Here is a 23,854-nt window from a genome sequence, read left to right on the forward strand (position 1 = left end):
GCCTCCTAACCAAAAATTCGTTCTAAAAAACGTTTTTCAAAACAAAATTTTAAGTTTAAAAAATTTATATCTATTTCAAACCATTTTTTTTAACAAGTTAATTTTGGTTTCGTACAACTTAATTTTTCGAAAATTTTTTCTTAAAATTTTAAAATTGTAACCAGTAACATTTTATTTTCACAAAAACAATTTCTGGAAAAAATGTAGTTTAGACCACTTTATCTTTTTTTTTTTTAATGTTTAACTTTTCAAAATTATTGAAAACCAAAGAAATTCGTGGAGCATTGTTAATGCTTGTTTTTTATATCCAGCAGAAAAAAATACCAAAAACCAAAACAGTTTAAAAATTTAGCCAGAACTGAAAGGAAAAAATTTAGATTTCCCCAAGGTACCACCTTTCACAACAAAAAATCCTGCAACACCAAGCGCCTCTCTCAAAGTCAACTTCTTATCCAAACTGTAAAAATGAAATATGTATGCAGTTAGTTTGTAGCTAATTTTTTTAGAACATGTTCAATGAACTTGTTAAAAAAAAACACAACGGCGTTACATCGCCAAACTATAATTTAATCAATAAAATAAATTATTCTGTTGCACGTGTTTTAATTTGCAAATTTAAAATTTCGAAAAAATATAGTTAATTTTAAGACACGCATGTCAGAAGGCAGTTCCAATTGTTTTAATAAGTATTACTATATTTTTAAAGTTTTAAAAATTTTCGAAAAAAGTCGCATGATCACTATTATTTTAAAATATGTATATTACGCTGGTCCTTAAAATATTAACATCATGGCGCATGCCTTCATTTTGTTCTACGCAAAACTAATGGCGTTCACGACATTTTAAAAGTTAAAAAAATAGGGATCGCAACCAGGGTGGAAAAAATTTATTTTTCTAAATCGCAAAAATTTGCCAAAATATTAACTTTAGTCAGCTATAACTGAGGGAGTTTATGAATCTATATGAACATTTTTCAAAAACATGTTTATCAGATTTTAATTCAAAATTTTATCGTATTTTTGCGATTTAAATAAAAAAAAATTCAAACCCTGCTAGCGGCCACTCAAAATTTTTTTTTGAACTGTTGAATTTTTCGTGTTTGTCTTTATTTGGTAGATATGTAGAACAAAATAAAGGTGTGTGCCATACAAAATTTTTATGTAGAAATTTTTAAAAAATTTTTACTTTAGTAGTTTTTAAGATTTTGCTTGATTTTTGTTTAGTTTTTGTTCATTTTGTTCATTGTTTTACATTTTTGTTGCTTTTGTTTTTATTTGATTTTTTTTTCGTATTCGTACTTACATTTTACGTTATCACAGTTCGTAATTAACAAAATTAAAAATAGAGCTAAAAAAATTAAAATTTTATAATTTGCAAATATTAAATAAGTAAGTAGCTAAAACTGTCTAAAACTAAGCTAAACACTAATTTGCTTGAAGATCAGGAGGCGTTAAGGCATTCCACTTTTATACATACAATTTGCTCCTCTTAACAAAGTCCATAATTGCTTACCATTGCGCTCCCAATCTTCGTTCAAGTCAAATGCACTATTGGTGTGTCCCTACTAAAGATTTACAAGTTTTTTTTTGTTTTGCTCCCGATTTTAAAAACTAACCATTTCTATGCTTTTTACTCAGCGCTCTTTAAACACTTTAACTGGTAAGTACTACAGTACACAACAACAATTTAGGTACTACTTTACTACTACTCATTATATACAGTTATAATCTAGGACGCTAATGCTAACAGTAGGTTTGTTTGGGCTATGTCCATACGCTGCTCTGCTCTGCTTTTGCCTTGGCGGTCGGCAACCTAAGCTCCTTCGGCAGTTGGCTACGCATGTGACCTTTTAGTGGCATTTAGTGTTATTTTAATTTATTTGTTTGTTTGTTTTGCTTTGCTTTGCTTTGCTTCGTTTCGTGTGCTTCGATTTCGCTGCATTCGCTGCTGTGTTTTCTTCTTAAATTTTAGTATTTACAGTTACATAGTTACATGGTATACATATGCGCATATGTATGTATGCATGTATGCGTTGTATGTAAATGAGGCACGTTGCAAGTTCTGGTGGCAAGTTAAGTTCACGTCGGCAGTATTGCAGTCTTTTTCTGCTTCTCGCTCCACCCAGCTACCTTCATCGCTGCATCGATATCTTTTCCTTCCCCACCTACTTTCGGACGCGTGCCGCATTTGCTTTGGCTACATATTTCGCGCATCACAATGACTCTCGGACGTTTGCTCCGTCCGTGTCTAATTGCTAGACGCGCGTTTCGCTGCGATGCAGCGGCTGCAGTTCGCGCTGCGTATCATTGTAGTACTCATGATCCGAGCTGGTCGGTTCCGAGCCGCCATTGCCATTCACCGCTGCCATGGCTGCGATATTCATGTCGTGCATAGCTGTGAGCGCTGCTATTGTATTCGCCGCCGCCGCTACGGCTGCTGCAGTTGTGGGTGTATGCGGGGGGTGGTGATGGTGGCTGCCGCCGCCGCCATTACCATTCGTTCGCACTGTGCTGCCGCCATTTCGGCTCATCATTACTGGTATGCCGATCGTTTGCGTGGGTATGGGCGCATCGTTGACACTCAGCGCTTGCGCATTGAGCAAATATTCTGGATTATCGACGCTGGCCGGCACGCCGATTAGATCCATGTAACCACCGCCGCCAATACCCATACCACCACCTCCGTTGGGGTGGTGGCCGTTGGCTTTGATGGTGTTGTTGTTGCTGCCGGTAGTGCCGTTCGGCGTGCTAGATTGGCAGGTGGGCATAAGGTAATCATCCTCGTCGACTGGTAGGTCGAGTCGCAAGTTGCCGACACCAACCTCACGCGCATTCGAATCGGTTTCGTCATCGCCGCCTGAAGATGAGTTCTTATTCATCGGATCCTTGCAGTATCGGTTTAGCTTGGGCACCTCATCGGTGTCTTCAGCACCACTGGGTCCAGGCGCTGCCTTGGGTTGCAGATAGTCCTCTGCTTCCACCATTGCTTCTGGCCCTTCTGTGGTGGGCGCCAACTTTCTGATGAGATCTTTTTCGTCCTGACTCGTGTAGGCAGGTAGACGCGTAAACTTATCACCCGGTATGACCAAGTACCGGCCAGGGTCACGTGCAAACTCGGAGAAAACGTTAACCAGCTGCTTGAATGACGGACGCATTTCGGCGTCCAAGTGCCAGCAAGAGAGCAGCGTGCAGTAGATGTCTAGCGAGCAGATGGCCGGTTGTTCCAATTTCAGTCCAACTTCAATGAGATCGGGTATATCTTTCGCGGGTATGTTCTCATGTGGACGTTGACCGAAAGTCAGCAGTTCCCAAATTGTGACACCAAATGCCCACACGTCCGACTTGCTGGTAAAGACACGATGTCTAATGCATTCCAGCGCCAGCCACTTAATGGGCATTTTACCGCCGGCTGCTTTATATTCGTTGGAGTCACTGCTGAGCAGTTTAGCCAAGCCAAAATCGGTGATCTTTACAATAGAAGGTGTTTGCACGAGCACATTGCGCGCTGCCAGATCCCGATGTACCAAACGTTTCTCCTCCAAATACGACATTCCCTTTGCGATTTGTGTTGACCAATTCAGCAGCGCTTTTGAGCCAATTTTGTCCCGATTATTTCGCACATAGTCGAGCAGGCAGCCGAGCGGCATTAGTTGTGTGATCAGCATCATTTGCGAAGTCATACAGACGGCTAGCAATTTCAGCAGATTCGGATGCTCCACCGAAGCCATGATGTATGCCTCACGCAGAAACTCTTCACTCGATTCGGCGCCGGAAGCCTTGAGCAACTCTTTAATAGCGACGGGTATCTTGACATTTTCGCCCTCAGGCACCCAAACACCCTTAAAGACACGGCCGAACGCACCCATGCCAAGCACACCGCCCTTGCGCAACTCTGCATCCTTCACGATGCGCAATTTCGAAAGATTCGGTGAAATATTCGAGGGGCGCAGTGGTTCGGCATCCTCACAGCCACTGAGAACACGCGTCATTTTCACCGCCTCCTTCTCGGCTTTGGTGCGCTGACGACAAACATAGCAAACGATGCCCATGCAGAACATAGCCACAAATACAATGAAAGCGACAATAATAAAGATATAACTGTCTACGCCGGCGGTGAGTTTGGTGCCCTTGCCAGGCACTTCCGAACAGTAGGTGCCAATATCGGTGGACTGGTAAATAACGTACGGGTAGTCAGTGGGGCACTTGGAAGTGCAGTTGAATATTGTCGTATTGTCGTTGGGATCACCGAGGCCGAACACCTTGAAGCTGCGACACGCGAGGCAATCCTCGGCGCTTGGCCCCGTACAGCCCTTACACTCCGGATGGCATTCAAAACACTCACGACGCGCCTCATCCGCATAATGATCGGGCGGGCATTCATCTTCACATTGCTCGCCGCGCTTGTAGCCAGCACACTTCGAACAGACTTGCTCATGAAAGCCATAGCCATTACAGAGCTCACAGCGTGGATGACATTTGCGGCAGATAGCTTTGCCAGCCAACGGTTTCAGATTGCCTTGCTCTTGCGGATTCACATACTCCCAGTAATAGCCATCGGGACACTTATCGTTTTTCAACAAGCAACGCTCGACAGTGGTGTCGCTGTTTATGATAGCGAGATTGCACGACTTGCAACCGCCAGGTCCTATTGTGTCCCTGGGGCCAGTGCAGCCTTCGCATGTCTCATGACACAGACGACAGATGCCATAGTCGGAGTATTTGTTGTCCGGACAAACGGTAACGCAGCGTTTCTCATCGCGCACGTGCACACACTCGTCGCAGTGGTCGGCACCAGGGCCAGAGCAGGTAAGGCACTCGGGGTGGCATTCCTTGCAGGTCTTGTTGTCAAATTGGTAGGCGCTGGAAGGAAAGTGGAGGGACAAATTTAGTAATGCAATTGTGAGACAGCCGTGCGTGAACACGCGACTTACTTTGATATATTACGGCAATCCGCGATGCAGGTGCCATTGAAGCCAAAGTTTTTACATTCCAGACATTGATCCGTGCCCTTACCCCAGCAGCCAGACTTGTTGCACTGGTCCGAGCAAACAAGGCCATCGTTTTCTGTGTGAAGAAAAAGTGGGCGTTAGATGGGGTAAAAATTAAAAAATTTTATAGAATTGGTAAGCTTCGGGTGGTTTTTTAGTAAATATGTGCTTCCGCTTTCAACAGCTTAGTATACTTACTACATGAGGTTTCGTTGCGGTTCTTTGCAATCACCACTCCATGGTCCACCGACTTTTGCACCTTCTGCCAGTCGATATCGCTCACAAAACAAATGTCATCATTCTGTTGTATTACCACCGCACCGGAGTTGATGCGCTTCAGATTGCGCAGCTCCAAACTTTCCAGCGACGACCGTACAATCGATAACGAAGCAAAGTAACTCTCCATCAGCTGACGTCCGTGTATGACCTCTAAGTTGCGGAAGTAGGATAGATTCTTAAATGCCGGATGTGCGCCTTCGATATCCAAGTAACCGGTGATTTCTTTCACAGTGGAGAATACCTCCAACCGATCGGGATGCATAGAAATGAAACGTGGCCCAAACGAATTGTTTGAGTAAATATGCTGATAACCGGAAAACGTCTGATCCAACACGCGTATAGAGCCCTCAATCACCGTGCAGCCCTTATACGAGTCGATATTACCCGAGTGCAGCGCCGGTGTGCCTGGACATGTCTTGGGGCATGGGCCATTACATGGCACACACTCGCCGTCTTTAGCCATCTTTTCTACCGGGCAACTACGTACGCAAGCACCATTATCTTTTAACAAATGCTCGGGGCATTCTTTCACACAGGTGGCGCCATAAGCATACTTCCCCTCTGGATTGACTTCCCACAAATAATTTGTTGGATTATATTTTTGCATGGGTGGACATTCTTCCTTGCAAACACCATCATCGTAGAAATTTTTGCAAGCGATGCATTCGCGCTGTGTTGGCCCAGTGCAACCGCCGGCGCAGAAGAGATGGCAGCACTCGCGTGGACGTGAACCGAAGCAGCGACCTTGCGCGCATTGAGGCGAACAGTTGATTTTGCTGAACTTCTGGCAATTTTGCGGACCTTCACCCCAACAGCCGCGCTCACAGCTCTCATGACACTTCGGGCACTGACGCTCCGGCGGTGTGAAGTTGTAGACGTAAGTGAATTGATCGTCGGGACCTGGTGGGAAGAAAGTGAAAAGGTGAGTGAGTGTGTGAAGCTAAAATGACCCAGATTATAATGTGTGGCTACTTACCAGAAATGATCTCTTTCCAGTCGATTGATTTGATGTGACACAAATTGAAATTGTTGAAGAAACCCACAGATCCCTGAAGTATATCCCTAAGTGCAGGCATTTCGAGTGTAAACATTTTCGAGTAGGCAGTGAATAGAGCAAATTGCTGTTCTTGAACGTTGAGATTGAACAAGGTGCGGCCGCGAATGATTTGTAGTCTGAAAAAAAAATTAAGTTTAAAATTATTAAGTTATTTATGTGGGAACTATTTTATAGCTATTGCTTAACATATCTTTTGTTAGTTTTTCTAAGGCTACTCAGCATTTCTGTAAATTCCTCCAAAAAGTTTCTGAAGAATCCCTGGCTTGTCCATATGCGGAAAAATTTCGACCTGAGAGATCTCTGATGCTTCATTGTTCTCACCTGCTTTGCCGAGATGAAAACTCATCAAAGGGTGGTTATGAGGTCATTGGCCCATTAGTTTGGTAGCAACCCTTTCGTACTCGAGGTTACATTGGTTCAGATCTCGGTTTTGCCGGTTTTATGGCATCTTTCAGAGCAGATTTAAGGGCTTTATAGGTTTAATGGAATATTTTTTTTTGTAGGAAGGGAGAGGGTCGTGATAATATCCTCCTTGCCTTTTTCGGGGTATGGTTGCGGATCTCCGTAATTGAACGAGTACCCGTCTGCTTGATCTCTTGCTCTCGACTCTGAGGTATAAGTAGTCAGATCTTGTAAATATAGGATGTTCTAAAACCTATCGGTTATAATTGGTTCTACAGAGAACAACTAGGAATACAACAGCCATTCCGTCAGCTTTGAAAGCTTTGTAATATATATATCAAAAGCAACTCAGAAGCTGGTGTTAATTTGTTGCAGATCACTAAGCCTGATGGTATGCCGGGTCATGTAATTGTGTGAGGTCATCTAATTATGGAAAAGAAGGCCGAGAGGCTAGGTGTCCCGTGCAATGGCTTCTGTAGAAGCTACAAAACCAAAGAAGAGCCTGAAACCATCACGCACCTGCTCTGTAAATCTCCTGCACTTTGGAGGCGGTGGCCAATTGAGGAACTGAACGAAAAAGACGGGTTAAAGTTATCACGGTTGTTGAATTTTGGAACGAATTTTCGTCGTCGTTTATCAATTTTGGTTTGGAGACCAACCGGTTTCAGAGTTGTGCCATCTTTAATTAATTTAATTTTCCTTTCGAACGAAAAACTTATCCCGTTGGAAGCATCAACAATAAAAGGAAAATATGACGGTTGCCTTTTTTGGCTAACTCCCAGACATGTAGATAGAGGTTGGAAGACCAAGCAAATTCGGGTGTTTACAGACACGGCTCTTGATATTCTATTGCCATAAGCTGGCGATCTAAGGTCTTTCAAGCAGTAATCTCGACCTGCGCCAGGTTAAATAAAAAAGGTCTTAAAGTCTGTTTGGACATCCAAACGGCAGTCAGAGCTACATATATGTAAAATAATTATTTCTGAAAGGCTTGTCTAGGACTCTTTTCATAATCCTCAAGGCAGCGGGAACTCCGGTGCCTACCAGTTCACCGCGGATTCGAAGAAAGCATGGTCGCCGATGAACTGACGATTGAAGAAAGCTCATCATAAGTCCTTGTGCAGCCGGAATCATTTTTAGGACTCAGCTGCTCTTTCGAGTCTTGCAATTACCGAGTGGGTAAACTTAGAACACAGTAAGGACTGGCGAGCGGTAGAGAGCCTTAACAGCGCACGCTCTTTAGCATCAAACTATGGAACCGAGCCGAAATCAGGTTGTGTCCAGGATATCTAACCATTCGTAACCATTTGCGCTCTCACATGCACCATATTGGCCTAACTAAGGAGACAAAATGCCATCTCTATTAGGAGCTAGACTACCAATGTACTGTTAGCATTTATGAGGCAAGGCTATAGCAGCTTTGACTATCAGGGTTAGGCGCTTATCTAAGTCGTAGTGTTCTGTACCCAACCCCTCTTCTATCCTAATCTGTCTAATCCTAACCATCAGTGCAAACAACTTTTTTTTTAGCAAATGTCATCGACCTGGCTGTTAAAAAAAAAAAATTTTTAAATATATATAATTGGGGTATTCTCTGAGTCTTGCAAAGCCCTTGCAAGGTGCACGGATTGCACGGTTTGCAAAGCTGTCCCATACGAAAACCCGTTTTTATCGTGCAATCCGTGCAATCTGTGCACCGTGCAAGGGCTTTGCAAGACTTAGAGAATACCCCTAATATTTTTTTGCTGTCAGTTTCCATATTAAATTCACATAAAAAATCATTCTTCACTTAAATTGCTTTAGTGAAATTGGCTATAAGAGTAAAAATTGAAATATGTAAATGCTATTTTTAGTTGTCTAATCGTTTCGCTGATCAATTCGTTCTAATTTACACACTTTGTTTTTTGCCAAAATTTTTCCAGTCTTCGTATTCGTAATGTTAGTCTATTCACTCACCTTGGGAATACCACACTTTGTATGTCCACATGACTGATCAGTATGTAGCCGGTTACTTCGCGAATATTTTCCAAAAAGCTGAGATCCATATCGGGTTCTTGCAACCAGGTCAACTCTAAATTACCATCAACATAAGTGCAATTGTTGTAGCGATCACGTAAATTACGATAGTGATGTTCACGATTCGAAGGCACTGACAAGCGCGACTTGGTGCCAATACAAACTGGAAAAATAGAAACAAGAAATAAAATTCATTATTACAACATATGTACATACTTAAGTATAACGAAAATTGACTTAAATACGTCACAGCTGGTCTAAGATTTTTTTTTTATGATTTAATGCATGAAAATATTTTTTTACAAACAAATGCTATGCATCCTAACGCCAGAAAATGTACTTATAAATACAGAAAACATCTTTGAGACACAAAATTTTTGAGATGTTGAGATGCATACTTATGTACATACACTTAAAAAAAAACAATACCAGAAAATGCTATATTTGGTGTGACTACAGTCAAAAAAAAAAGAGTCGCTCAAGTCTAAGATCAGCTTGCTGTTAGACGAACATATGACCATATAAGGTGGTGCAGGGTAAGCACAATAGACAACAACAACACTTGCGCAGCGACAGTCGCTAGCCCGCTTGACTATCTTGTTTTTTTTTGCAAATAAAGTAAATATCTAAACTAATATTTCTACACGTTCAGCTCTTACAGGGGCACTCCTACGTCATAGAGCAACGTAAGACGTAAGCGGTTGTAAGCGGCGCCAGCCATAAAGGTAGGGGCGACTGCACAAATTTAGTATATAATTTAATATTTTATTTATTTACATGGATTCAAAACAAAAAAAAAAGCGGTGTACTAAGTTTAAGAGCGCACACACACGCTCGCCATCGGCACTCAGCCAGCTAGTTAGTCGGAAATTGTTGAATGCCTAGAAAGCGCCCGAGCAAGTCAACAAGCACAGCCAGCCAGCACACAACCAGTTTAGCCAAGTAATAGCAACGTGCGCCGCAAAAAAAAAAGAGGCGGCGAGTGACTCCCGGTAAGCGTTTCGCACCGCATGCAAACGGGCGGCACAGTTCGCCGCATGCAGTCCACCACTTGAATACTTAGCCAAAATAGTTAAGCAGCAAACGAGCAAACGCGCAAAGTTGGTAAGTGAATGCGTCATAAGCTACCGCATTCACGCTCCGTTTGTTGGCGACGACGACGCTGTCGGCGGCGATGGCTACTACGTCACCACCACTACAAGCAGCAGCACCGCACCATAAGCAGTGTTAGCTAACTTAGCGCAGTTCTTTAGTGGTTATTTCACTCAGACGCCAGCGTGTTTGGTAAACAACTGGCTTAAAGTTCTTAGCTATGCGCATACATACATATATAAATACTTCATGAAAAATTTGCAGGTGGCAGTGAGCCAAAATGTATTGTAGGTAAGTGTTTGGAGTAAATATACATATGTAAATGTAAAATTTTGGAACTTTAGATGATTTAAGGAAGTGAACTCTGTAATATTGCTTAATTGAATTTTATTTTCTGAATTCTTACACATAACCGCAGTTTTGTCGGCAAATTGTGGCCAAGAGATTTTTGCTTTAGAAAATTTTTTATTTCGATAGGATAAAATTGTATCTTTATGTAAGAAATCGATTGCACTGAAAGCCCTTTACGAAGGGCAATAGGCTGTTGTTTTTTATCGATAAAGTTATGTGAATGCGAGCATTTTGATATCGAAATCATAAAAATGATGGCTACATTAGTGAAGATCAATTTTGATATCTTAATAAAATCGATATCAATAAATATGTATATCGATAAACAGACAGTTGTCGTTAAATTACGTTGGCTACATATGCTTGTACAGTTATCGGTAACGGTATCAATAAAAATAAAAATAAAAATAATTAGAAGTATTGAAAAATAAATCGATAACAATATAACGATAACGATAAATATATCGGTACGGATAACGACAAATATTTGCTTGTATGTTTTTTGGAAGTATTTCGGGAACTTCGGATAATAGAATCGAAAATGCAGCGATAACAACAACCGTAAAAATGTCGGTAAAAATAATGACAAAGAAATCGATATCAACATTTATAAAATACAACAGTAATGATGCCGATAAAAATATCTGTAAGACTAATTGAAAATAAAATAGTAGTAATATATACTACAGAAGTATTTACGTCGATAAATAAATATATATGTATATCGAAAACGGCAATGAAAAATATAGTGCACATATTTGATTATCGAGAAGATTTCCAAATCTTTTTTCAGGATTTTCCTGGGACTTTTTTGGGGCTTCGCAATTTTTTCGCTTTTATTGGGATTTTTCGTGACCTTTTATGTCTTATTTTGAACCTTTTCGGGACAACTTCAGTTTCTTTAGTAGGTACATTTAAGCCTATGTATTTACTTTATGTCAAAAAAATATCCGCTTCGCTTTTATTTTTGACATAATGAATAAAACTTTTTTTTTAGTAAAATGTTTGCTAACCCTTATATAGACAACAACTACGCTGTAAAAATTGCTCCATAATTCTAGTTCCGTTTTAAACCTAATCTTACTGTTCCAAAAGTTCTTATAATCTTCTTACTTTTTTGATTGCGTGCAGCCAAAGTCTTTGATGGTAAGATCAGATAATCGCAAGGCCATTTGATGGATTATAAAAAAAGTTTTCGAAAGACACAACTAGCAGAGGTTTCTAAAACTACATACGATAAGGCAATAACTACAAACACATACATAACTACACCCATATTATTTACCTAAATATATTTACCTATATAAGTATTCGAAACCTTAATACACATTTGTATACATATAAGTACATATGTACGGACACCAATTTTTTCAATTAGGAACACGGACAGAACTCGAGTAAGCACTAAATGCCTTTCACAAGCTACTAAGCAACCAACTTAGAGTCATTAAACCGACTGATGGATTTGCTATTATAACTAAAACAATAACAATAAAACTACTTATGTTTAACCACATGAAAAGGAATATGAGAAAAATATATAAAGTTACAAAAAAAAAAAAAAGAATCGAGAAATTAAGCAACACCAGCAGCTAAATGGTTAACAGCCAACAAACGATGCTCAGTCGCTTCCACGAAAAGCAACAAACAAACATACATAAATAATAAAAGCAGCAGCTAAGGGGCAATATAAATTTATAAAGCAGCAGCATAAACGTAGTCAAAATTATAAAAAAAAAAATTAACTAAAAAACCAAAAGGAAGAGTGTTAAGAGAGCCACATAAGTAGAGTGAAGTAGGGGCCACGTAAATGTAACTTTGCGCATGCGCAGGAAAAATTACGAATGGGTGAGAGATAAAGAGAGAGCTGTGTCACTTTAAGTAGAGCGGCTTGCATAAACCGGCTGCGGCCGAATATTTATGTACAATTTTTTTTTTTTTTTTAGACAGTAACATACAGCACACAACTTGCGCATAAAACTACAAAACATAAAAATAACCAGAATAACTAAAACTGCTGCTTGGTTTTATGTTGTAATTTAAACATTAAGAGTTCTTTGTTGGCGCTTTAGGGTGAATGGAATTATGTATGTGAATATGGAAGACGTTTTTTGGGCATTTCCATTGGGCATTTGGGAGTTGAGCTACTGGTAGCTGGTAGCACTAATGATATGCAGCCTTTAGTTTTAAGCTTTAGATTTTTTTTTTCAAATCTTTTTCTTGATATCCAGGGAGGATAATTGAACCGTATCAAACTATGGTAACACACTGGACCTACTATCTCGAAAAAAAGTATGATTTGTTAGCATTCAAGGGCTGATAAATAAGAATATTTATAAAAATATTGATTAAAATATCGATATAATTTTGATAAATCTCACGTTAGACAGAGCTTGGAGGATCGTCATGGTGATGTTTATTCCGAAGCCAGTAAGTCTGTTTACCTTTCGGTACTCCTCAAAATCGTCTAACTGTAGTTGGAGATACTTACAATATAGGAAAATCAGTGGAGACCGTCCTGCATAAAATTGTGAAGTGGATACCGGAAGGAACTATATAAGTTCGGTTTATCTGCAACTTGTCCCACAACAGAACTGTCATGCCTGAGTACGACAGCGTCTGCTTACAGCATAGAGGGAACAGAGGTACACCGCAAGGTGGGTACTTTTACATCGGCTCAGACTAGTGGTCACGCCCAACTTGCAGGAGCTAGAGAAGAAGGGAACTTGAGGAAGATTTTGGCACCCAATTGGAGACTAACAGCGGGGTCTTCGTTAAACCTAGTAAGACAAAACTGCTCCTACTCCCTCGGCTAGAATCGTGTGGTTCGCCTGCTGCTTTGCGACAGTATCAATTACTGGGGTATATTCCTAGATAGCCCGCAGATATACATATGTATCTGTCGTAGAAATTAACATTGAGGACAGAGTGAAGAAAGCTGCGCTACATAGTTCTAGGCGAGCTTTTGGTAAGAGACGGCAAAAGGATCACTAAATCTCCGAAATGGCGCCAAGCTACTTTTTTTGAACACACATTAAATTCCTTCTAGGGATGAATATTTGTTGCGAGAAGAATAGTAAACTCTTTCACGAATCCGTTGCGTTTCATGGATACATTTATGATAAAGTCTTCTATCATGTGCTCTCTATCAACATTAAGTAGAGGTTTCTAGACTGCTGTAGCGTTTTTCTGGTAGAAGTGATTGCCACTACAAGCAAGAGCTAAGTGGAAATGAGGACGATAAGCTCATTGATGGTCTGGTAGTGCCTGATCTACCTCTTAATAGCGTCGGAGTACTTTCTAGTTAGACTTATGTAAATGGGTACCAGACAGTAAGTGATATTTAATGGGTAACGAGTTGGAAATAAAGTGTTTTCTTGAATTTACATCATCGGGCAGGGAGCGGGTGGGTGCCACGGATCACCGGAGGTTCCCTCTTCTACAGGTAGAGCCCACGCCAGCTCAGCGAAAGTTGGGTGATGTGTAAACCACGAGCAATTGCAAGGTCTTGCTGGTCCAGGCTAGTAAATTTGGAGGGGTCCATGGAGCGCCTGAAGCTTGTAAAGCCACAGTTTTACCTTCTATAGGTGGTGCTGACAGTTCACTGCGGTAAACTAATATCGCACTTGATACTAACAGCCGCAGTTGTTTCGAGGATGATGAGATGGAATCTTTTCAGGACTTTTCACTTAACTGCGCAGCTTTCGTGAATCTACTTAATATTGAAGTATAGCGCTGAGGAGCTATCGATTGCTAAAATTGCTCATATGTTTTCGTAACTTTGTGTTTGGTTAGTGGAATTTAATCGATTGAGTAGTGATTATTGCTAAAAATAACATAATATCAGATATGACTAACTCAATAATATGCCAGCTTGTACCCATTTACAGATAACCACAGCGCAACATAACCGAGGTAAAGATGGCAAGAAGCATTTCTAGTTTTCGTACTCACACAAAAAAAAAATTACAAATATATCATTTTGAGGTTGCACTTTCAAATACTCTACGAAATGTACATATGTCCATTTAATAGTTTTCTCCTCATAAAATTTACCGCGCAGCAAATAGGTTAAATTGTTTGTATATACATTTGTAAACAGTGACATGCAAAATAATGTAGAAAGCTGCTGATGAATTCCACAGATGCCTATCAAATTTGTCCAATGTCAGTGAAGTTGTGGTATATATATGTATGTACATACATATGTACATGTGTGTAAGAAGTGAGTTATCAGCTTTGGAATGTTGAAGTGAACGCCGCGAAATGAAGTAGCAGAAGTTGTAAGCTTATGGCAACTAAATACGACTATACGGCTGTGGTTTGAGGTTGCGGCATTGCTATTTTTATGTAGAGTCATACATACGTACATATATGTATATGTAAATAGGCATGTAAGCAGCTACTTGAGGTTTGTATGCATAAATAGGTAGGTAAATAAGTTTATTTTTTTGAATGAAAACATATGTAAATGAATACTTGAAACTAGTAGCTTGCTTCGATAAGCAAGATTTTTTCGATGAGTGAAGCAGCAATGCGCCACAGAAGTGCTCAGAGTGACAAATGAAGTATTTATGTAAATATATACATACATTTATATCTAAATGGTTACATATATGTATGTGTGATGTACTCGCTTTGTCGTTTATGGTTTTTTAAATAGTTGTGATTTCTTTTTGAAAAGCGTAAATTTGCGCGTCAAAACCGCCGAAGCAGCCAAGCAAGCGAGACAGCCGCAGCAGCGAGTGGAGCGTTTAAAGGCCGCAGGCGAGGTAAGCAAATAAAATAACACACACACACACGCAAATGCTCCAACGTGTATGAATAAATTTTTAAACATATAGTAGGGTAGTCCTTAAAATCAAATGAACGATCTTTTTCAGTCTCACCCCCTCAACCGGTTATACCACTGTCAAAGATATCAGAAATAAATTTTGGTCCCGATTGGAGTCGGTTAAGGCGTGTCGCAGGGGGCTCAACGGCCCGTGGCCTCTATGGAGACCCAAAAAATTAAAAATATTTTTTTCGTTCAATACTGAGAATCGATACTACTAAAGTAGAATATAGCACATATAAATGTTGGTCCCGATTGGAGTCGGTTAAAACGTCTTCATAGGGTAATCTGAATTTTGACCCCTGTGCGACACGCCTTAACCGTCACCAATCGGTACCAAAATTTGTATGTGATGTCTTCGACTATAGCAGTATCGATTTTGGGTAGTAGATGAAAAAATAATAATAATTTAAATTTTTTGAGTCTCCATAGATGAATCTGAACGTTTCCCCCTATAGGGGTTAAGGCTTAGGAAATCTGATGCAAAAATTTGCCGCCTACATATAAGAACCACCCTAACATATAATATACACAGTAAAGGCGTGCAAACGGGCCAGCGTTCATAATGTTTTGTGTCAAATAAAAAATATCAAAAAAATAAATAAATAAAAACAACTTTAAGGAAAAGCGAGTTAAAACCACCGCAAACCAAAACGAAACGTACCAACATTCGAATCTTGTCGGTCATCAATCAGCACGATCGAGTGCTTGTCGCACTTAGTGACGGACTGAATGAGCGACCAACCAACCGACCGGTGGTTGAAGTGTTTGGCAGCGCAAGGAAAAAACAAATAACATCAATGCAACAAGACAAGCAGATCCGAACGTGAGTGCCTGTTGCCGAGATGGTAAATGGGAAAGCGAAATACAGCGCCAGCTATGCTTGGATTCCACACACACATTTATGTACATAAGCACATAGTACTACAAATAAATGAGCGCGTTCGTCGCTTAAGTCTTTTGTTTCTACCAAGTGGACGAACATGCAAAAGGCTAGCGAGCAGGTAAACAAACTTATACTTATACTTATGGATGTATGCATTAACCGCGGGCAGTTTCGTATTTAATTATACATACATATTTATTATTTTCATTTTTCTCGTGCTGACTGTCAAAAATTAAATGCTGCTTTTTTTCAAGTAAAATTCAAAGTAAATTCAAGAATTATGGTTCTGAAAAAGGCTATGAGGCTGCAGTACAGATCTTTTTTTTGCTCGCTGGCTGGTTAGATTTGAGATAACATATATTTTTAGTGGCTACACGTAGAGTTATTTTGTTGTGTGCTCAAGATTTGACCAGCGGCACACACACGGCAGCTTTATCCCCCTGACACTCTCAGCCGACCGTCAAGCAGCATTGCTGATGCAATGAGATTAGCTGTGCTGAGGCGTGGATGAGACAATTTTCATGTGGCTTATAACTTTTTACTGCTGAAATTTTTTTTCATAAACATATTTTTTGGATGCCACAGCAGGCGTGACACGCATTAATTCACACTACATACATACATACGTATGTACATGCATGCATATATTTTGTATAACTCAGTATCGAAAGAAAAAATGTAAATCAAATTTTTAGATATTTCTCTTAAGGCGGCAAACAATAAAAAATCACATTAAAATTATGATAGCATAAAATTGGAGGCACAAAAAAAATTAAAGCAAAGCATATGCGATGGCCATTCGTTGCTGGGGATGCTATGATGGCTTGGCAAACGACTGACCGAAGCAAAGCAACTCAGCCGTAGCTGAAGTGGAGAAAAGGAATGCACTCGAGATAAATTGAGGGCGATAAGGCTAGGAGGCTGTTGAGTAGACGGCGAATGCGTATTGGATGGGAACGAAGATGCATATACATACATATTTACATGCATACATATATAAAAGTAACCTGGAAAACTGTAGTGTGAAGTTGAATTTGTACCTTTGTTCTTTTTTGAAAAAATTGTTTTGGTAAAGAAGCCATCTCGTAATGGACTGAAAACTGACGCATTTATGTGCTTCATTAGCTATTAAGTGCATCATAAATGTGAGCACACGCAAAAAGACATAAAATGGGGAATTCACTCAAAGAACCCCCGATTACAGCTCGATAGCCAGTAGAAATGTAAGCAAAAAGGGAGGGCACGGCTCCGCGATATGGCTGCATAAAAGTGCTCTGGACTACTAGCGACGAACATGGATGGCGTAGACGCATTAAACCTAGTTGGAGAGGGGTGGATTAACTACTGCGTTAAACTCGATATTCGTCAATTAATTGAGCTGCCAGAATACTGTAGTAAATATAGTGGCACAAACAGTTGTTCAGATTTTGATTTTTTTATATTCGCGTTGTTTTTCAAGTAAATTTTTATAAACATATTGTTCATGCTATTACCAAAAGCACATAAATTAAATTTGCAAACTTCATACCAAATTGAGATAAAATCAAAAAGTTTTCGTCAAAAATTTCGAACTTTTTAATCTGATTTTGTTTTGGAAAATTTTTGGTTATGCATTTTTATAGCCCATACCATTTTGGTACTTACAATTTTACAATTTTGTCTGAATAACAAGTGCAATTTACAAAAACTGGTCTAGATTTTTTGAAAATTTTTTTTGTGTGCATTTCTTCTTTTATGGAAAACAAAGTGCAGAAGACCGTTAGCAAAAAAAGTTATAAAAATCAACCCAAAAACGAAAAGTTGGAAATCTCGATGAAATTTTGCTAAATACTTCTAAATTTTGTATAGTATGAAATAATTTTTCAAAAAATTAACATAAAATTTTAACTTGGAAAACAGTTTAAATATTAAATATAAATATTAAATATATACAAAAAAATTAACATGAGAATAATTGTTACAGGCCCTGTATAGTCCGAGGAGAAGTATTTGGTGTACGGAAAATTCCAGGGCAGAAACTGAAAGCAACTCTGTGATTAACGTCTAAATATGTATGTGTATTATCGCTCCAACGGAAAACCACAGACTCATGAGGGGTATCCTGACGGTACATGGTCTATTAGCGTAAAACGCAGTTACATACATTAAAAATTGCTGTCGGCGAAACAAGCAAAAATTCAAAAAAAAAGGAAAACTTTCGAATTCATTACATTCTTGCGTACTACGGTATCAAGAACAAGCTTAAAATATTAGTATAAAAGCTTCAAGTTCTTCTTGGATCTGCCAAAAGCATTGACTTTCTAAATGATGGATACATTCAAATTCAAAAAAATCTGCATATGTTTGTATATGTAATTAGTAGTTCAAAAGAAAAAAACGGGCAGAAAGTTCTAAGCATTCTGGTGTAAAATTTTGCATTGAGCTAAATTTTATTTAGCAACTTGCTAAAGACTGACGGGTGTGTTTAAGATTTTGACCATAAAATTGCATTAGGGCGACACAAATAATTTGAAAGTCTTTTACATACTTACATATAAATATGTAACATTTCATGTATGGATATTTTTTTCTTGCATACTATGACTTCCACTTTCGGTATAGATGCAGTTTTGCAAATATGGGTCTGCACACAAATAAGGAAATGTCAAAATTATTAAAATATTTGTTTGTATCTGTTTGTTTTTAAATCTGCAGCGACGGTAATCATAGCAACAACTACATAACACCTAAGCTTTGCAATAATAATTTACATTCGGCATACATACACTGAAATACTTTAATACATACTTCCCTGCAGAAAAAAATTATCAATTGATAAAAAATAACCCACTTAGAACTAGTTGACTGGTAATGCAGGAGATTTTTTTCTTTAAACGTGTTTCTATTTAAATATCTTGCACTTCACAAATACTTTTTCGAATTGGGGACCAATGAAAGGAAGATCGAAATTTCATATTATCATTTTGAAGTTATGTCTGACGGTGTTCGAATTTGAGATCACCTACAGCAGAATATGTAAACAAATATGAAATATAATAAAAAATAAAATAAATAAAAGAATAAAAGAAAAAATTAACAAAAAATAAAATAAAATAATATTTTGTTTTTCCTATTGATATTTTACGTCTAAAAGTAGTTACATCAAATACTGAGGTAACACCCTTTGACTATTTCGCTTTCGTCAAAGAAAATATACAGATAATAAGTGACTTTTAGCTCCTTCTTAATTAACTAAAAGTTAGCTTACAGTTAGATACATTTCGTGCAGGGTTGCTTATGCACTTACATACATACATATACAATACAAGACATATAAATATGTACATATATGCAATTGAGCAAAAAATTATCGCGCTCAATTAGTGCCTTTTGTGTGCCACTTCTGACTCGCATGCCGATGATGTCAATTTGTTTGCCTTTTGTTTTTGGTTTGTTAAATAAGTATTTTGTTTTTTTTTTTACTTTTTTCGCTGATATTGCGGCACGTTCACTACATTTACATATGTATGTGTTGTTAGTGAGGTGCGCTGCGGTATATTGCAATTGCCACAAAGTGTTGCAACGAGCGACACAAACACTCAAGCGTGCGCAATTATATGTAGTGATTGTTTTTGCACGCGAAAAACATTATTATTATTATTATTATTACAATTTTCGCCAATACTTTTTCTTTTTCTCCTTAAATAGCCGCGAAGGCGCTGATTAGCGGCAATGGTGTCACAAGTTTTTTTTAACGTGATTTTTCGCTATTTACCGCGAATGGCATTGAAGGTGTTGTTTTTCAGAAATTTTTTGTATATGTTTTTTTTCTGGACAAAATCGAAGGTGATAAAAGGGAAACTTTAAAGGTGTGATAACTTTCATATTTTACCTTTTTTCGCGAACTGCAACGCCTTCTTATGGTTATGCTTGGGTAAAATTTTTTTTTGTTCGCGGTTGGTTGACACTGTATTAAGCGCCGTTATAGGCAACTCATACACTAAAGTTATGGGTTTTGTCTAAATAATATTATAATATTAAATTCGACGTTGACTGATTTTTCCTCTTAGTTGCCCGATATTTTGGTATAGTTTCTAATAAAAAGCGAAACGCCTAGAAGAAAACAATTCTATCACTTCCTCTATTATCCATCAAAGGTACTTTCAGAAAACGCCTCATTATTCACTTAGTGAAGTCGGATAGTCATTCAGAAGCTGCAGATATGCTAGGCATATGTTTGCTGGGATTACTGGTTGGGTAGGTTGGTAAGTGGGTGTGGCTTCCACGTGGAGGGCCCGTTGTAATAAATATCACTCCTCTTTGTTGAGCCATTTTGAGTCTCTAACCAAGGTCATCTGGCAACTTAGATTTTATGGAGAAGATAAACAACCGTCTATTGGAGCACTGATATATATTATCCTTTTTTTTTAGAGAATATAAGCTTCGATACATTTATCAATGTCATCTATGCCAAGTTTGCCTGCGATATAAGATATTGACGCAGATGGACAGCGAGGATTTTCAAAGCCAAGAAAAAATCTAGTGACAATAGGGACATTTTTTGCCTTTACGTGGCCTTATGTATGCCCTAGCTAGCTAGTGCTGTCTAACCTTATCTTTAACCGACTTCAAACAAAGGAGGAGGTTATCATTTCGTCGGAATATATATTTTTTATGTATGTTACCACGTTAACTGATTTCGAAAATTCTTTATTTAAAGAAGATTTGGTACCTCAGAGATGGTCCCATACTAATTTGGTTTAGATCCGATCATTGAATAATCAAGAAATTAAATACAGTGACACTGTACCGATTTAATTTTTTTGAACATTTTACAGATACTTATTGTCTTGTTTTACAAATTCTTTTATCAGTCGTCACATTCGACTCCCTTTCAACCATCTCGCTCTTTGCAAGCATGCGCTTTTATTCTGCGCTTTGTGCTAAGGTGGGAATCTTCTAGCTCTTGCTTGCTAACTGCACACGTCCTTTTTATGTAGCTACTAGCTACTGCAATGCCAAAGAAAAAATATCAAACATTAACTGAAATAGCAGTGCATTCAAAAAACAAAAAAAAAACAGTCAGCAGTCAGCATCCATGAGCAATCAACCAGTCGACGAAATCAACAGAGCCCCTACGGCAAAGCAGTGGTGCAAGGAACATCACCGCCAGCCGCAGCCTCACGATCACAACAGATGAAGGGCCACATCTACTGAGTACCATCCGAAGAACTAATGTGCTGCTTCCTAGCATCTTCCTTTGGTTGTCTTTTGTCGGTGCTTGTGTGCAAAAATTCCAGCAAAATGAGCAAATTCTTAGCACTTATTGTATTTCAGAGACTTTAGTTGGGCAAAGTTTCACGAGCGTTTTTCTACGAGTACGTTGTTAAATTGCGGCATTGTCCTGCATTTTCACGCGAAATGGCGTTGTATGAGAGTACGTACATATGTATGTCTTTGCGTTGGTTATTTATGGCAGTCAGCGACACGACTTGTTCACAACGTGGTATGGATGTACGAAATTCTTGTTTGCTCAAATTATTTGTGTTGAATTTATTTGCTTTCTGTTTGTTTTCGTCGTATTGTTATTATTATTTTTATTATTGATACACAGCCATCTACACGGCAAGCTTTGATGCTTTAGCTGATGCTTTTTTTTTATGTATATTGTTTTCTGTTCGCCATATTCTTGGTTTGCTAAATTTTTGTGCGAATAATTTGTGACTTCGAATTTTTGTGATACAAAAATTTTGTCGCATCCTTTCGCAGGCAATTTTGTTTTAATAATTTACAGCAATAACTTGTATGCACGGTTGCATGCTTTCTTAGTAATTCTGTCGTTTTTAAATACCAGAAATTCTTTGACCTTTCGGGGTTGTTGTAAAAAAGAAACGCAAAAAATATTATCCTAATTGGGTAGGACGAAAACGGGCTGACTTGTATTTTCTGAATTGGAAATTTCTTTTAATGGAACTAAGAATGCATGGGAACATGTTGGTTAATAATGTTGGAAATAACGAATTTTAAGAAGCTAAATCAGTAATAAATGCCAAATATATGGATAAAGTATGTGTGAGGTAAGAGGCGGAGTACCCGTGGGTACAGTACTAGGCCCAACATTATGAAATACATATAACATATCATGTAATTAATACTTCATCAGCCGTTCCCTTGGATAGTAGATACTATTTTATTTGTAGCTGAGTCAAGTTTTCTCAAGTGGGCCACCCAAAGTTGACTTTTAGATTTTTTATATTTCATTGACCGATTTTGAAAGTTAACATGATATTCAATATTGACACCAAAGATTCTGCGCCAATTTTATTTTTGACTAGTTATTTGCAAACAAATTTTTAAGCAGGCTTTTTCACTTTTAGAAATATTTCAGCAACCATTCATTCACTTATTGGGCAACAAAATAAAGTGGGCAGTTTGTAAAATTTCGATTCTTGTTTTGTAAAAAAAAATTATTTTTTTAACAAATTGCATTTTTTACCAACTTCTCAATACCTAGGAAAACAATTCAAAAAGCATTATTTGCGCTAAACATTCAATTTTACTTAAAAAACAATTACTGTACCTTTGATTGACTTAAAGCTTTTTACCAAAAACATGAACCCACTTTAAAAATATATAATACAAATGAACTGAAAAGCAAAAAATTCAATTTTCAAACTTAAGTATCAAATCAAGAATTACCAAACTATTTTTTGTTTGCTTTTCAGTTAATTTGTATTATATTTTTTTGCAACAGTGAGTCTCACCCAGCTAAGTGGTTGAAGTTAGCTTAGCTTGGGCTGCAGGTCATTCAATAGGCATGCTGATGCTCAGGGAATGGATTTTATGGAAATTGCCTTTTTTCTGCTAAACAGATCGAGTATACTCGATTAAGAATGTCCACGATTTAGCTTTCCCAGATTCGATATATACACATTCCATATTGCCTTTTTTTGCCTTTTTTAAGATATTTGCCTTTTTTGCCTTTTCAACTTTTAATTGTAAAGCGCAAGGAAAAAACCCTTATTCATGATAATATGAAAGTTTTGAACGTTCCATATTTAAATTGGACGCCACTTGTATCAACTCATGCCGAGCGCACGTTTAGTACATCCAAGGCCTTCGCGAAAATCTAAGGAAAATGCTGCCAGGCAACGTCAAAATGCATCTTGTGGTTTAATGTTACTACAACTATAGGGATTAAAGTTTTGTGAATTGAAAACTCGAAAGAAGAAAATGGTCAAAGTACAAATTTTTTATATAATGAAACTACACCTTTTCCAACTGTATTTCAGAGAAACGTAAATGTATATCAGAAAACCACAAATCTATTTCAGAAAAACTCAAATGTGTTTCAGAAAAGCGTAAATGTATTTCAGATATTCAATATTCCTTTCAGAAAAACGCAAATGTGTTTCAGAAGAACTCAAATGTGTTTCAGAAAACAGCAAATGTATTTTAGATATTCAATATGGCTTTCAGAAAAACGAAAACCTATTTTGGAAAAGCTCAAGTTTTTTTCAGAAAACCACAAATGTATTTCAGAACACCACAAATCTATTTCAGAAAAGCGGAAATGTATTTCAGAAAATTGAAATGTGTTTCAGAAAATCACAAATGTATTTCAGAAAAATACAAATGTATGTATGTTCCCAAAATTTTTATCCCCATCGTCTTCCCAATTAAGTGAGAATTATATAAGCAACGACCAAACCGTACTTGTGAGTGTGCGAATTTATTAAAAAATAAGTAAAAGAATTACATTCCTACAGGCATGTCGCGTAATGCCAAAGCATCAGAGAAAAAATGGATGAGTGTTTTATAGCGCGAGCACAATCCGCAGTAGCAATGGTTTCTTTTGCTTCGTGAATTAAGCCTTCCAAGTACTGCAAACGCCTTTCGACCACTCCAGGTCCATTCACAGCGGGAAGTGAAATATGCGTTTTTACGTAAGCTTTTGTTTTCGCCCATACG

The 23,854-nt window shown here is 38.2% G+C and overlaps 1 protein-coding gene across 2 annotated transcripts in view; it reads right to left on the reverse strand.

Moving 5' to 3' along the window:
* Nucleotides 1–1,220: 1,220 nt before the first annotated feature.
* The window catches only part of Egfr (epidermal growth factor receptor), a 217,638-nt gene continuing 195,004 nt past the window's right edge, over nucleotides 1,221–23,854 (reverse strand). For both annotated transcript variants that reach the window (XM_017634131.1, XM_017634123.1), the window contains exons 2-6: nucleotides 8,682–8,904; nucleotides 6,243–6,439; nucleotides 5,186–6,166; nucleotides 4,931–5,063; nucleotides 1,221–4,859 (exon numbers count right to left, since the gene is read on the reverse strand). In XM_017634131.1, the coding sequence (XP_017489620.1) occupies nucleotides 2,255–4,859; nucleotides 4,931–5,063; nucleotides 5,186–6,166; nucleotides 6,243–6,439; nucleotides 8,682–8,904 (4,139 nt within the window). In that variant the 3' untranslated portion in view covers nucleotides 1,221–2,254. The remainder of the gene's footprint in view (nucleotides 4,860–4,930; nucleotides 5,064–5,185; nucleotides 6,167–6,242; nucleotides 6,440–8,681; nucleotides 8,905–23,854) is intronic.

Source organism: Rhagoletis zephyria, unplaced genomic scaffold, assembly GCF_001687245.7.
Source record: "Rhagoletis zephyria isolate East Lansing unplaced genomic scaffold, Rhagoletis_zephyria_1.1 Rzeph_scaffold_00112, whole genome shotgun sequence".
Taxonomy (NCBI): Eukaryota; Metazoa; Arthropoda; class Insecta; order Diptera; family Tephritidae; genus Rhagoletis; species Rhagoletis zephyria.